This window comes from Balaenoptera physalus (genome assembly GCF_965194825.1).
Source record: "Balaenoptera physalus genome assembly, chromosome: 2".
In the NCBI taxonomy this organism is placed as follows: domain Eukaryota; kingdom Metazoa; phylum Chordata; class Mammalia; order Artiodactyla; family Balaenopteridae; genus Balaenoptera; species Balaenoptera physalus.
The window spans coordinates 85366077-85380170 of NC_138883.1; the positions used below are offsets into that span (position 1 = coordinate 85366077).

The 14094-nt window shown below is 36.1% G+C and overlaps 1 protein-coding gene across 26 annotated transcripts in view; it reads left to right on the plus strand.

Annotated features, from left to right (window-relative positions):
- Positions 1 to 14094, plus strand: part of MGA (MAX dimerization protein MGA) — a 159373-nt gene that overhangs the window by 136410 nt on the left and 8869 nt on the right. For 12 of the 26 annotated variants that reach the window (XM_082449422.1, XM_082449412.1, XM_082449410.1 and 9 more), the window contains 5 exons: positions 329 to 955; positions 4241 to 4531; positions 4713 to 6226; positions 9188 to 9318; positions 12474 to 12525. In XM_082449422.1, the coding sequence (XP_082305548.1) occupies positions 329 to 955; positions 4241 to 4531; positions 4713 to 6226; positions 9188 to 9318; positions 12474 to 12525 (2615 nt within the window). Of the gene's footprint in view, positions 1 to 328; positions 956 to 4240; positions 4532 to 4712; positions 6227 to 9187; positions 9319 to 12473; positions 12526 to 14094 lie in introns of those variants that run through there. The other 14 variants (XM_082449424.1, XM_082449427.1, XM_082449415.1 and 11 more) reach the window with 11 other exon arrangements.

The window sequence follows — 14094 nt, forward strand, 5'->3', positions numbered from 1 at the left end:
ATCTGTTTTAGATGATGAAGTTGTGTGCTGCTGTACTGTCTTTTTAGTGTCCTGGCAATTTGATTATATTGCATAACCAAAAGAATTTCAGAAGGAACACCCAATTTTAATCCCTTTGTTAAAGTTAGAATTTTAAAGGTTTGGTTTGGGTGGAGGGGTGTGTTTGATTTCTGTGGGTGGAAATTGGCATGTGTAATGCAGGTAAGAAATTTCTTAATACCTGTAAGAAATTGACCCAGTGGTGCCCAATAAATGTTGATAAACACAATCACTACAAGGATAAAATATGAGAACTGAAGATTTTTGACCAGCAAATTTTTATTTGCAGCGGCTCGACCCTCTCCTGGTGGTGTGTTCACACAGTTTGTGATGAGTAAAGTTGGAGCCCTGCAGCAGAAGATACCTGGAGTTAGCACACCCCAACCCCTAACAGGGCCACAGAAGTTCAGTATCAGACCTTCTCCAGTAATGGTCGTCACACCTGTGGTTTCTTCTGAGCCAGTTCAGGTGTGCAGTCCTGTGACTGCTGCTGTCACTACTACCACCCCTCAAGTGTTTTTAGAGAATGTTACTGCTGTGACACCTATGACTGCTATTTCTGACGTGGGAACTAAGGAAACTACTTATTCTTCTGGTGCCACCACTGCAGGGGTTGTTGAGGTCTCTGAAACTAATACCAGCACCCTTGTAACACCTACCCAGTCTACAGCCACTGTGAACCTTATCAAAACGACTGGGATAACTACCCCTGTGGCTTCAGTTGCTTTTCCTAAGTCTTTGGTAGCATCTCCTCCAACCATAACTCTTCCTGTTGCTTCCACTGCCTCCACCTCCATAGTCGTGGTGACCACAGCTGCATCTTCCTCCATGGTGACCACACCAACTTCATCTCTGAGCTCTGTTCCCATTATACTCTCGGGAATTGATGGGAGTCCACCAGTGAGCCAGAGACCAGGTAAGGCCTAGATGTTACAAGCTGGTTTACTGACAGCTGTTTATGTAACTTTGTGGTTTTGATAGGATTATAGATATATCAGGTGTTTCTGCTATAACATGATACATATATTCCTAAAAATCATTACATTCTGCAAAACTGAACACTGAAAATAATAGAGATTGTGGTAAATATAGGGTTAGGGCAATCACTGAAAATTCATGCAATTTTGTAACCAGAGCGCTAATAAAACCTGTAACTGGTACTTTAGAGATAAACAGCCTTGACAGATGGTTTAATGGGGCTAGAGATTTCCTCAGGAGATTAACGATATTCAAAAACATTAGAATGGAAATGCTGGCTGAAGGATACTGCATATGGGAGTGGAACTCTGAGCCAGTAGAGCAGCGTTAAGGTGGGCACAGGAGGAAGTGCAACCTGTTGTGTTCTGAGAGCTGGGAGCGCATATCTGAGGAGGGAACCATATGTAGTTGTTCCCTGTTTTGGGGGTGGGAGGGCTGCTGCTTTATATTTAAAAAAGATTGGAGGGCTTCTGCTTCTGCTGCAGCCAAGCTGAGGGCCCTTTCTCTCTCCTCCTTGCTTAAGATTAAAATTCTAGGTCCTCTTTCTTAGTAAAAATCATTTATGAATCAGCCCAACTCCTATATACTACTGACATTATTCTCCTGCTTAATTACTATACGTAAACTGATTGAAATAGAAGTAAGGAGGCATATTTCTTTGTTCAGGACTCTGATATTTTATATGTTAAGTTTATAGTTAAAATGAAATTTTTTCTCTTGTTGGCTTAGTTTTAAGTGAATTTGAAATAGGAATAGTTCAACACTTTGGTAATTTTTCTATCTTAATTCAACCAGCTAAAGCAAGTTGTTCTCTTAGTAGAGTCTAAGAGGAATTACTGCAGAAAAGAGTGTGAAAGACTTTGCAGGATCTAAGGGGGAATAAAATAGCCAACAGCAGTTCTGTCTTGGTAACTGATAGTTTTCCTACTAAATATTTTTTTCTTTAGGGGCATGGTCCAAATCCCTCTTGATATTTTAGGAAAGAAGTGATTTATAAATTGAAGTGCTGTTGAAAGGAAAAGTGGATGACAGTATCAAATTTGTTGTCTTTTGCTACTTCCTGTAAACAAACATACCAAAAATGGCTAATATATAATTTCAAAAGTAAGATTGTTGTTGATGAAGCTGTTTTGATTTCCTTTTGAATCTCAAGGTTCATATCTTGTCATATTTTAACTGGTCATGTCTTCTAAATCATGGATTCTAACCTTTCTTTATATTTTTAATTCTGTCATGAAACAGTAAAACAGTTTACCTTTTGTAGTTCATTGTCTCTAGATTTCAGTCACTTGGAACACACATTCAGGTATTTTGCTCTGATTCCCATTTGTACTATCATACAATTGACATAATATTTTTATTTAAATCCAGTCATTTGTTCACTTAAATGTACTTTTAAAAGGAGCAGTATTACTGTTATTGGAAACCAACATTACTTGCCAAAATAGAGGGTAGCCTCATAAATAAATACACTGAAACAATAATAAAAAGTATCAAATACTAGCCAGCTACTGTAAGTTCTTAACATGTGGCTTGCTTTCTCTGTTAATGAAGAAAGTTAGAAAATGCTGGCATAATATTAAAGACATAATATCAAAGACTGGTAATTTCTTCTGTATTTTAATCGAAAGATTAAAATGCTGACAGTGTGATATGGTGTTATTCTATATCCACCTACCACCTAAAAGTGTCTTCTGTAATACTACTTGAGGAAATACTAACGTTAACAGATTTTCTTACCTGCTCTTTTATAAATGGAGCTGACTCAAATCACTGCCAGCTTCTAAGAAAGTGTATAATTTTGTTATAGGTTCATAAAGTAGATCCCAACTTGGGAATTTAGACAACTCTGACTTTTTCATTTGACTTTCCTTCTTTTTGTCTTTCCCTTCTTCCCCTCTCACACATATTAAAAAATAATCACATATTTAGTGTATGTATTAAAGGCTGCTTTTGGAGTAATTTGGTTTTGAATCACTCTCTAAAACTTAATGTGAATAGAAATGTTCAGGAAATTAAGAATGCTTTTAACATGTTTCTTAATTCACATAAGATAGATGAATTTTTTTAAAGTTGCACACTATTTTTTTCATAAACAGTTTGGTCTTTGTGTTTTATTTCATTTTCAAAAGTAGTCATGGATCTTCTATATATAATTTGTCATGTAAATCTTAGGAGCTTTACTTTGTTTTAGAAATTTTGTATGTTTTTTGGGCAGAGTACCTATCTGATAGAATATCACATATTAAAATCTTTGTTTTGTTTGGCTTGTTGATTTTTATATTTAGTGACAAACTGATGAAAAATTTTATTTAATGATGTTTAAAAAAAAGGAGTAATTGGAAATAATAATGTTAAAGAAGTTCAGTAACTTGAATGGTAATGTTAGACCACTTTCATTTATGCTTACTATTACGTTATTCCTACCTCTTTATTCCTGTAACCAAAAACCTATCTGTAGATTACTCATATTATTTTTTTCCATGTCCTTAGTATTTTCTTCCAAACATTAAAGTGAATCTTTAGGTACTATTAATATTTTGAAATCTCTTTTAATTCACATCTTCTGCATTAAATTTCTGCTTTTTCTATTTGTTTTAAAACTATCTTTTGCCTCTTCCTAACCAGGCTTTATTTCCCTGCTTCTTTGATGTCTCTTAATTTCATTCCATTTTTTGGGGGTATGTATTTTTTTTTCCTTCTGAAAAATAATTTCCACAAATCTTTATGCTTTGCTTATTTATCAGTGAATTTTACAAGCCAAGAAGTTTTTAGTACCTTGTGATTTTTAGTCCTTGACTTTTTCTTACTTGAGTAAGACCTGTGAAACTAAGTCATAAGTCTATTAAGTGTTAACAGCCTGAATTTTTAAGTTGAACAAGAGAATTTTATCTTGAACTTTAATGAGAACCAGGTTAAAAGGCCATGTTTTTCATTAGGCAGAAGTGTTATCTCTTTAAATGCACCTCTTGACAATTGATACTTTCTTTTTTACCAATCTAAATGTAAGGCCCTGCAATGTCTGGTTAATACTTAGGTTTAAAGTAAATCGTTCTCAGCTGTAAGACTAGTAAGTAGTGTATCATGGACGTACAGGATTTTACCAACTCTGTAGTTTAAAGTAGAAGTTATTTGTAGCATGGTTAGATCCTATGTCATAATTATTTTTTCCCAAGTATTAAAGGGAAATTCTGATACTATGTTTCCATTTCCTGTTTTTCAGAAAATGCTCCTCAGATTCCAGTGGCTACTCCACAGGTCTCTCCTAACACAGTGAAACGTGCTGGACCTCGATTGTTGTTGATTCCAGTGCAGCAGGGTTCTCCTACTCTTAGACCTGTCCCAAACACACAACTTCAGGGGCATCGGATGGTCTTGCAGCCTGTTAGGAGCCCAAGTGGAATGAACCTGTTCAGGCACCCTAATGGGCAGATTGTCCAGCTCCTCCCTTTGCATCAGCTTCGAGGCTCTAATACCCAGCCCAACTTACAGCCTGTCATGTTTCGGAACCCAGGTATAAAATTAGAGATATTTCTGATAAGTTTCTCTTTTCTTGAATCATTTGGTCATATGGTATGTTAATACACCAGGATTGGTCTTCTTAGTGTCTTGGAATCACCTGTTAGAAAAGAAATGCATACTTTGGAAGTCTTGATTTGGGCAGTGGTGATTTAAAATGTTCTTTTTCTTACCAGGGTCTGTGATGGGAATCCGGTTACCCACTCCTTCCAAACCTTCAGAGACTCCACCATCTTCTGCTTCGTCCTCCTCTTTCTCTGTTATGAATCCTGTAATTCAGGCTGTTGGGTCTTCTCCAGCAATGAATGTTATCACTCAGGCACCATCATTGCTTTCTTCTGGACCTAGTTTTGTGTCTCAGTCTGGTACATTGACTCTGAGGATTTCCCCTCCTGAACCACAAAGCTTTGCAAGTAAAACAGGCTCTGAAACCAAAATAACCTATAGTTCAGGAGGGCAGCCTGTTGGTACAGCCAGTCTTATTCCTCTCCAGTCTGGTAGTTTTGCGTTGTTGCAGCTCCCAGGACAAAAGCCTGTTCCCAGCTCCATTCTTCAGCATGTTGCTTCACTTCAGATGAAAAGAGAATCTCAGAATGCAGACCAGAAAGATGAAACAAGCTTTTTAAAAAGAGAACAGGAAACTAAGAAGACCCTACAGTCAGGAGGAGAAGCTATAGACCCTGAGGCTAATATAATAAAGCAGAACTCAGGAGCTACTGTCTCAGAAGAAACTCTGAATGATTCTTTGGAAGATGGGGGTGATCATTTAGATGAAGAATCCCTTACAGAAGAAGGTCCTGCAACTGTTAAACCTTCTCAGCATGCCTATATCACTGGCTCACACACAGGTGAAGACTATAAAAATGTTGATGAAGAGTATGGGATTAGGAATCATAACAGTTCCAAAGAAAAACTGACTGTTCTGGAAGTTAAGACCATTTCTGGAAGAGCCAGTAATATGACAGTCCAAAGTGTGAGTAATGTGCAGCTTAAAAAACTTGATGTGAAAGTGGAACAGCAGAAAGGCTTAGACAATCCAGGGGAAAAATCAAATGAATTTCCAATTATCTCTAAAGAAGAAAGTAAACTTGAATTTTCAGGGAGCAGAGTTGTGGAGCAGCAATCTAATCCAAAGCCAGAGGCCAAGGAGAAGGGATGTGGAGATTCTCTGGAGAAGGACAGCATTAGGGAGAGGTGGAGAAAACACCTAAAGGGCCCTTTGACCCAGAAATGTGTTAGAACTTCACAAGAATGCAAGAAAGAGACAGATGAGCAGTTAATTAAAGAAACAGAAACTTGTCAGGAAAATTCAGATGTGTTTCAACAAGAACACGGCATCTCTGATTTACTTGGAAAAAGTGGAACTACTGAGAATGCTAGAATTTTAAAAACTGAATGTGATTCTTGGAGTAGGATTTCTAGTCCTGCAGCCTTCTCCATTGTTCCTAGGAGAGCTACCAAAGGGAGCAGAGGGGAAGGACATTTTCAAGGTCACTTACTGCTATCAGGAGAACAGATAAAACCAAAGCAAGAGAAGAAGGGTGGGAGAAGCAGTGCTGACTTCACTGTTTTGGATTTGGAAGAGGATGATGAGGAAGATGAGAATGAGAAAACCGATGATTCTATTGATGAGATTGTGGATGTTGTTTCTGACTACCAGAGTGAGGAGGTTGATGATGTAGAAAAGGTGGTGAGCCCATTTTTGTTGTGACTGAAACTTCAAGAATTTAAATGATTCATTAGAGACAGTAGTTTTTCCAGAAGATCACTAAGACCTGATATATTGATTTGGATGCCTAGGTTTAGATCATGATTAAATGACTTTGTAGTTTTTGGGCTGTGTCAGTCAGGTAACATTTATTGAGCTTTTATTGAGCTTTGAGACTTGTCTGATATTATAGGAAGGCTGGCTTAAGCCTTAGGGGGATAGATGCTTGAGAGTCCCTATCAAATTAGGTTTTTTTAAAGAAAAAGTCTGAAACCACTACTCCCATTCAGTCTCAGTTTCTTTGACATTTTGTATGTGAAGTGATTGTACCTTACCTGGTAGATATATATAAGAAACAGGGAATAGGCAGCCTTAGAACTGGAAGATAATTTATCCATCTGCATTTATAGAGATGTTTCTCTTTTTGGAGAGAAATGAAAAATACTATTTAATATTTTAATATAACCCAGCCTAAAGTTGTTTTTAATCATCTCCTAAAATTAAATAGTGTCTAGAATTTGTATTCTGAACTTTGGTCATCTTCCTTTGTAATTTGACCTTTCTAATTTATTTTTTTATTTTTCTGAAGCCATTTTTTAGACTTCTATTTAGGGTTGTATTTGCTGAACTAAGTAACTGAGAGTCAGATATGATATAGGGCAGGAGTTGGGCAAACTTTTTTTGTAAAGAGCCAGATTGTAAATATTTTAGACTTTGCAGGCTAGATGACTTGCTCTTGCAACTACTCAGTTGCTGTTGTAGAGTGAAAGCAGCCATAAACAATAGTAAGTGAATGAGTGCGGCTGTGTTCCAATAAAACTTTATTTACAAAAACAGATGGCAGGCTGTGGTTTGCTGACCCCTGACCTGGGGTCTGATGTAAAACATAAGGAGGTGATAGCCAGCTGCCTGTGGGGTGCCTTGAAATCTAAATTGTGTCCCTCTCTTCAGGAGCAGATAATACAATGATTGTCACTCATGGCAGTTTTAGAATCTCACTTCCTTGAGATTCATTCATTCTCTGTGTTACCTGGTCCTTCTCTGTTAATGCCTAACTAACTGCCTTACGGAGATAAAATATAGCAAAAAGATTCATATTTTAAACCTCTAAAATGTTTAAATATTCTAACGTTCCTATGTTGGTTATTTCTGTACCTCACCTGTCTCATTTATAAAATGAGGATCTAGCTGTACAGTTGGATGATTCTATATGCATTTGCCTCACATTCTATCTATAACCTAATCCATTTTGAGGACTTATATCTGTAGGTAGTTTAGGAGTTAGATTGCAGATCTTCTTGCACTTTTTGCAGGCTCTTTCATTGTAAGTCAGCCTAGGTAAGCATCAGACCAAAAACAGTCCAACTTTATTTTAATTTTAATTAAAAAAAATTTTCCATTATGGTTTATTACAGGATATTGAATATAGTTCCCTTTGCTATACAGTAGGACCTTGTTGTTTATTCATTCTATATATAATAGTTTGCATCTGCTAATCCCAAACTCCCAATCCATCCCTTCCCCACACCTCCTCCCCCTTGGCAACCACAGGTCAAAAACAGTCCAGCTTTAAAATCAGTGAAAACTATTGCTATCAGTAGAACTGACTTAATGGAACCTTTAGTGTGTCTTAGTCATACAGCGTGGCATTGCTTGAATTTCCTAATAGGGAATCTGACAGGTACACTGGCCTTTTAAAAGTAAGGGCATTCAAATCTAAATTCTACATTGTATTTATGTGTATGTCTGACACCTATGATAGCTTTATACCTATGATTAGCATTATATTGGAATAGTGTAAGGAGAGTTGTGAGTAGCCTTTTTAAGTCTTCCCTGATGAAATTTATTGGATATTATTTATAAAGCCTGCAATTAAAGCCACGCAGTATACATTCTTCAGTTTAAATATGGTAAAGCATCTACCTACATTACTATTCAAACCCTTGGGGTTCTGTTGATTTAGCTTCCTAAAGTTAATTTTAATATCCATTGTTTACATTTAATACACATTATTTAGATGATGCTTAAATTGGGGATCATAAATGATGGCTTGCATCATTTATGTCCTTTAGCCTTAGGGAGCCTGTAATTTGGGGGTAAGTAGTTTTTCCAGCAAGTTTAAACATAGAATTAATAAGGTGATTGGGATGCTTCATTTTGAGTTGTGCCTCTCTGGTACAGTACAATTGTAGATAACGTATTCTCTGTTTGGTTTCTGGCACAGTAAACACTACTTTTAAAGGTGGACTTAAAAGTATCGGCATATCCCATAAACCATATAGTCTACTGTTATAAATATACAGTGAGTTTCTGTGGTGGGTGCTCAATAAATGCTTACTGATTGACTCATATTTTGGTATAATAAGTACAGCAAGCCTGGGCTTCTTTTGGTATCTGAAATTCTTCAGAAGCTCTCATTCTGTAGGGTTGAGAGACTTAGAAGACTGTCTGGGCTATAATCTGTTTCCATATCTGCCTTGAATATGTTTCTGTGGGTGTTTAATATGGGATTAACCATGAAGCACTCTTAAACTAGAATCTGAATTTTTCTTCTTTCTACCTTCTCCCTCACCAAATTCTGTTTTACTTCTATTTAATATTAAGATTTATGCAGCTTTAGTATATCTGTACCTGAATTTTGTCCACTAGAAATAACACTGAAGCATCAGTAAGCCCTTTGGGGACTTTGTCTCTTCAGTCTAATAATGTCTTTTTAATATATATCTGTGATTTATAATGTAGTTCTTGGTAGTTAGCTCTAACCATATGTTGTCTTTATGACTTAATTCCATTTTATGATTAACAAGTTTAGGATTATCAGTACTCATGGTTTAAGATCAGTGTTTGGCACTGGTTGGCTTTATAAGGGGAGCATTCAGTTGAAAAGTTTAGGTGTGCTTGCTTCCCAATACTTTATTTACTGTTGAAATGCTGTTATTTCAGAATAACTGTGTAGAATACATTGAGGATGATGAAGAGCAGGTGGACATTGAGACTGTAGAAGAGCTCCCGGAGGAAGTTAAAGTTGTCCACATGAAGGCCACAGCTGCCCATACACAGACTTTCAAACAGCTGTAAGTCTTACTTCTCTTTGGATTGTTGTTTTTTGTTGTTGTAGTTTTATGACCATAAGCAAAACTAAATGTTCTATTCAGGAGTTCTGGGTAACTGACATGGTTCCTTTATTTCTCTAGCTTTTTTCTTAGTAGTAGATGAGGAGAGGAGCTGGAATTCAGAGGTAGTTAACTTGCCTTGTTATTGCTAGGAGGCAGTATATAAATGTGAATAACATATGCTTTTGGAGCCTGATACATTGATATTAAAATACTGGTTTTGCCGTTCAGTCTGTAGCACCCCTCCCACCCTGCAGGATGGACTTCAGAAAAAGGCACTTGAGGCACATTGGCAGGCGTGGCTGAGCTGTGAGGCTAAGGAAAGAAAATGAATGATGTCTGTCTACAGAGCAAAGAAACCTTCACCCCTCCTCACTCCCCATCACCCCCTTCAAGTCGCAGACTCCAAATGCCAACAACCAGATAGATATATATCCCAAGGCAGGAGGTCAGACAATATTCTCTCAAGAAACAGAATTCTCTGTTAACAAGCAGATAGCCCAGAGTAAATGGAGAGTCTCCCCATGAAAAAGCCCATGACCACCCCCATCCCCTAAAAAAAAAAAAAAAAAAAAAAAAAAAAAAAAAAAAAAAAAAAAAAAATACTGGTTTTGCTAGTTTGTGGCTGTTTAACCTTGGGCAAGTCTGTAATCTCTCTGAATCTTAGATTCTTTACCTATGAAATGAGGAAAATGCCCCCATTTAAAGTATTAAATGAGATAATGTATGAGATAACGAACATAACTGATACAAGTGGACTATTCAACAAAGGTTAGTTCTTTTTCTTTTGAGAATATGGCATTAAATTCTAAATTTGGTTACTTTGCTAGTTGAATAGGTCAATACAGTTAGAAAAATTTTCATACTTGTTCAGCTGATGAGATGAAAATACAGAGAGCATGATGCCTTAGAAAAAAATGTTCTAAGTAAGCCTTGTATTGATTAGGAACTGGGGTGTGAGAGAAAGAAGGGAAAGAAGGTAAGAGTTGTTAATTTGTGCCAGACATTGTGCTTTTCAACCTGTTATGTCATCAGCTACCTAAAGTAGCAATGAGTTAAGAAAGAGTAATTCTTCATTCCTAGTGAGAAAGTCTAAGGAGGGCTGTAGGGTAGTATTTTTCTTCACTCCAGGGCTATTTGGAAGGTACTTCAATTGCCTACTGGTTAAGACTGAAAGAATTTAAATCTCTTAAAAACTTAGACTTAAGTTCAGCAGCATTACAGGATGTAAGTTCAGTATACTAAAATCGAGTTCCTAAACAATAGCAACAAACAAAAAAATGTAATTAAAAATGCGAAAAAGCTGTTTGGGATTATTAACACAAGTTATGCAAGACTTTTATAAAATGTTATTGAAAGACATTGAAGAAGAATTCAATAGGGACTTCCCTGGTGGCGCAGTAGTTAAGAATCCACCTGCCAATGCAGTGGACACAGGTTCAGTCCCTCGTCCGGGAAGATCCCACATGCTGCGGGGCAACTAAGCCCCTGTGCCGCAACTACTGAAGCCCGTGCGCCTAGAGCCCGTGCTCCACAACAAGAGAAGCCACCTCAACGAAGAGTAGCCCCCACTCACCGCAACTAGAGAAAGCCTGCGTGCAGCAACGAAGACCCAACACAGCAATCAATCAACCAATAAAGAAATAAAATTTATTAAAAAAAAAAAAAGGAAGAATTCAGTAAACAGAGATATACCATCTTAATGGACTGGAATAATAAAGGGCCAAGAATAACCAACACATAAAGGAGCAGATTGTTAAAATTTTAAAAATTTCTGTCAGTGAAAAGGCAATTTCAGACTGTAAGGAAAATATTTGCAATATGTGTTTGACAGAGGATTAGTATCAAGCATATAAAATAATTCTTACAAGTCAGTAAGAAAAAGATGATCCAGTAGAAAAGTAAGTAATGGATATCATGGGCAATTCACAAAAGACTGCCAGTAAACATGCAAATTTGTTCTACCTCACAAGTAATTAGAGGAATGCACAAGTAATTAGAGGAATGCAAAAAAAATTTTTTTTAAGATTTTTTTTTTTTTTGATGTGGATCATTTTTAAAGTCTTCATTGAGTTTGTTACAGTATTGCTTCTGTTTTATGTTTTGGTTTTCTGGCCTCAAGATATGTGGGATCTTAGCTCCCCAACTAGGGATCGAACCTCCACCCCTGGCATTGGAAGGCGAAGTGGGAAATGCAGATTAAACCACAGTGACTTTACCAATTTATACCCATAAGATTGGTATAAATCGAGATTTCTGATAGTACTGTTGTCTAGGTGTGGAGCAATGGGAACATACTGCAGGTGGGAGTATAAGTTATAACCACTTTGGAGAGCAGTATGACATGACTACAGTTGAAGATGTGCATGCATTTCTTCCATCCAGCAGTTCCACTCCTAGGTATACATCCTAGAAAGGCTCACACACGTGTACAAGGGGTCATGTGTGGGATTGTCCATTGCAGCCATTGTGAAAATTTGCCATTGTGAAAATTTGGATACAACCTAAATAACTACTAACATTCTAAAACAAATTTTGGAAAATTCAACAGTTTGGAATACTATATAGCAGTTAAAATGATTGAATAGATGTATCAACATATCTCACATGCAGTGCTGAATGAGACAAATCAGTTGAAGAAAGATGAACTACATATAAGTTTAAAATGCTACATAATATTTTCTGTTTAGGGATGAATCAGTACATTCCTAGGAGAGTAAAACTGTAAAGATGTGCATGGTAAACTCAGTTTGCGAGCATTTACTTATGAGAAGGAAGGAAGGTGATGAATGTGCCCATATTTTGGTGATGTTTTATTTCTCAAGCTTAGTGACAGATACCTGGATGTTGATTATGTATTTTGTTTGTATAGTTTTATATGTTTGAAATATTTCACAATTGAAAAAAAGTAGTTTGCAGTTTTAGGGTCTACTTGGACACTTTTATTTGAGGAAAAAGCATATTGTTGAATAAATCATATTGCCACATATCGGACCATGGGGAAAAGAAGCTGCTTACAATTTAGACAATTGGGATGGTTTGGTTTAATATAGCTATGAAATAGGTATTAGATTACTGAATTTCAATAAGAATTGGAAAATACTGTCTTCATCTAGGTGCCGTACACATATCACTGCAGATGAGAAAGCTGCTGAAAAGAGTCGAAAGGTATTTACAGTATGTTTAATGATAATTACTCATTTAATAAAATTGATAACATTTGTCCTTAGGGTTAAAACAACATTAGCTGTATTAGCTATGACTTTTTTCAGGGCCATTTTTACCAGTGAGTTAATATAATCAGCTTTTTTCCCCTTAATGAAATTATACTATTAATGCTTTTTTTTTTCCTTCTCAGTTGTCTACTGCCCCCCACCCCCAGTTGATAGAATAATTTAGAGGAATTAAAATGGGTATGGAGTTTATGAAAACTGATGTGCTTATTTGAAAACTAATCCTATAATGTAATGATATGATGTGAAATAGGCTAGCATTCTTTCTTATTTAGGCTCCTGATTTTGCTGGTGATCTAAAAAACTAGTTATTATCTGAAGTAATGGCTAGCAGTTCAGGGAGCCATGAAATTATAAACTTTCTTTGATTTTCTTAATGTACTCAGTGTAGGATATCATAGTACCATAATTAAGGAAGGTTTTCTCTTTATCCTAACTAACACTGAGAATGGAAGAGAGTGCAGTTGTTTAACCGTTTTCCACTTGTTATTCTGTCTTCTTAATTTAAAAGATAAAAATGATGAGATTCTATTGAGATGGAGGGTGGTATTCAGGTCCTTTGAAAAACTACTGGGTGATTAGTTTGAGTTTGGTTTGATTTGGGGGAGCATATGGTACATATTTGCAGGGCCATAATTATTTTGCATATATCACAATTTTTATTTTTTCATTGGACATCCTAAAACATTTTTGAGATATAAGAATTTTCACAATAGCTATTTACACAGTCCATTGTTTTGTACCATTATTATTACATGCAAATTATTTTTAGTGTACTGGTGTATTTAAACTTAGTATTAATTTTATTTCTATCTGGTTGTATCTTTGATTCTCCCACACTGTACTAATGTACAATGAGTTTTTAACTTTAGAAAGACAATGATTTTGTAGAAGAGTTTGGGGGTACTTTCATACTCCATGATATGGTACCACTGTTACTATGATAAAGGTAAACAGTGTCAAAAAAATAAAGGCAATTAAAAACATCAAGGTTGGGGGGGACACACATACACAAAACCAAGAAACTGTAAAAGACAGGAAATGTAATTATTCCTCACTAGGTATGATTAATATTCATATTGTCATAATAGGTTGGTCACTGTTAATGATTTTTTAAAACTTTTATAATCCATGAATAAAGTATGTAAGACTTAATTTTCAGTCTTGAAAAATGAGTAAGTACAAATGACAAGTTGGGAGGTAAAAGAGGGAAGAAGAAATGAAGGGAAGGATATGAGTACTGATATCCTCATTTTACAAAGAGACACTATTGTTGATGAAATGAGAAACGGAGATAGAATTATATTCAAGTTGCAAAGGGATCAATAGAAGAACTAAAATTAATGATATATCTGTATTAGGAAGATGGATGGTGAGATGCAAGAGAGTGGTGAGCTAAATCCTTTTCTGCATATCAGGAAGTAAATAGGTTGTATTGAAAAATGAAAAGAATAAGCGTATGTTACTATTTTTAACTTAGGATATAGACTTAAGAAGCAGAAAA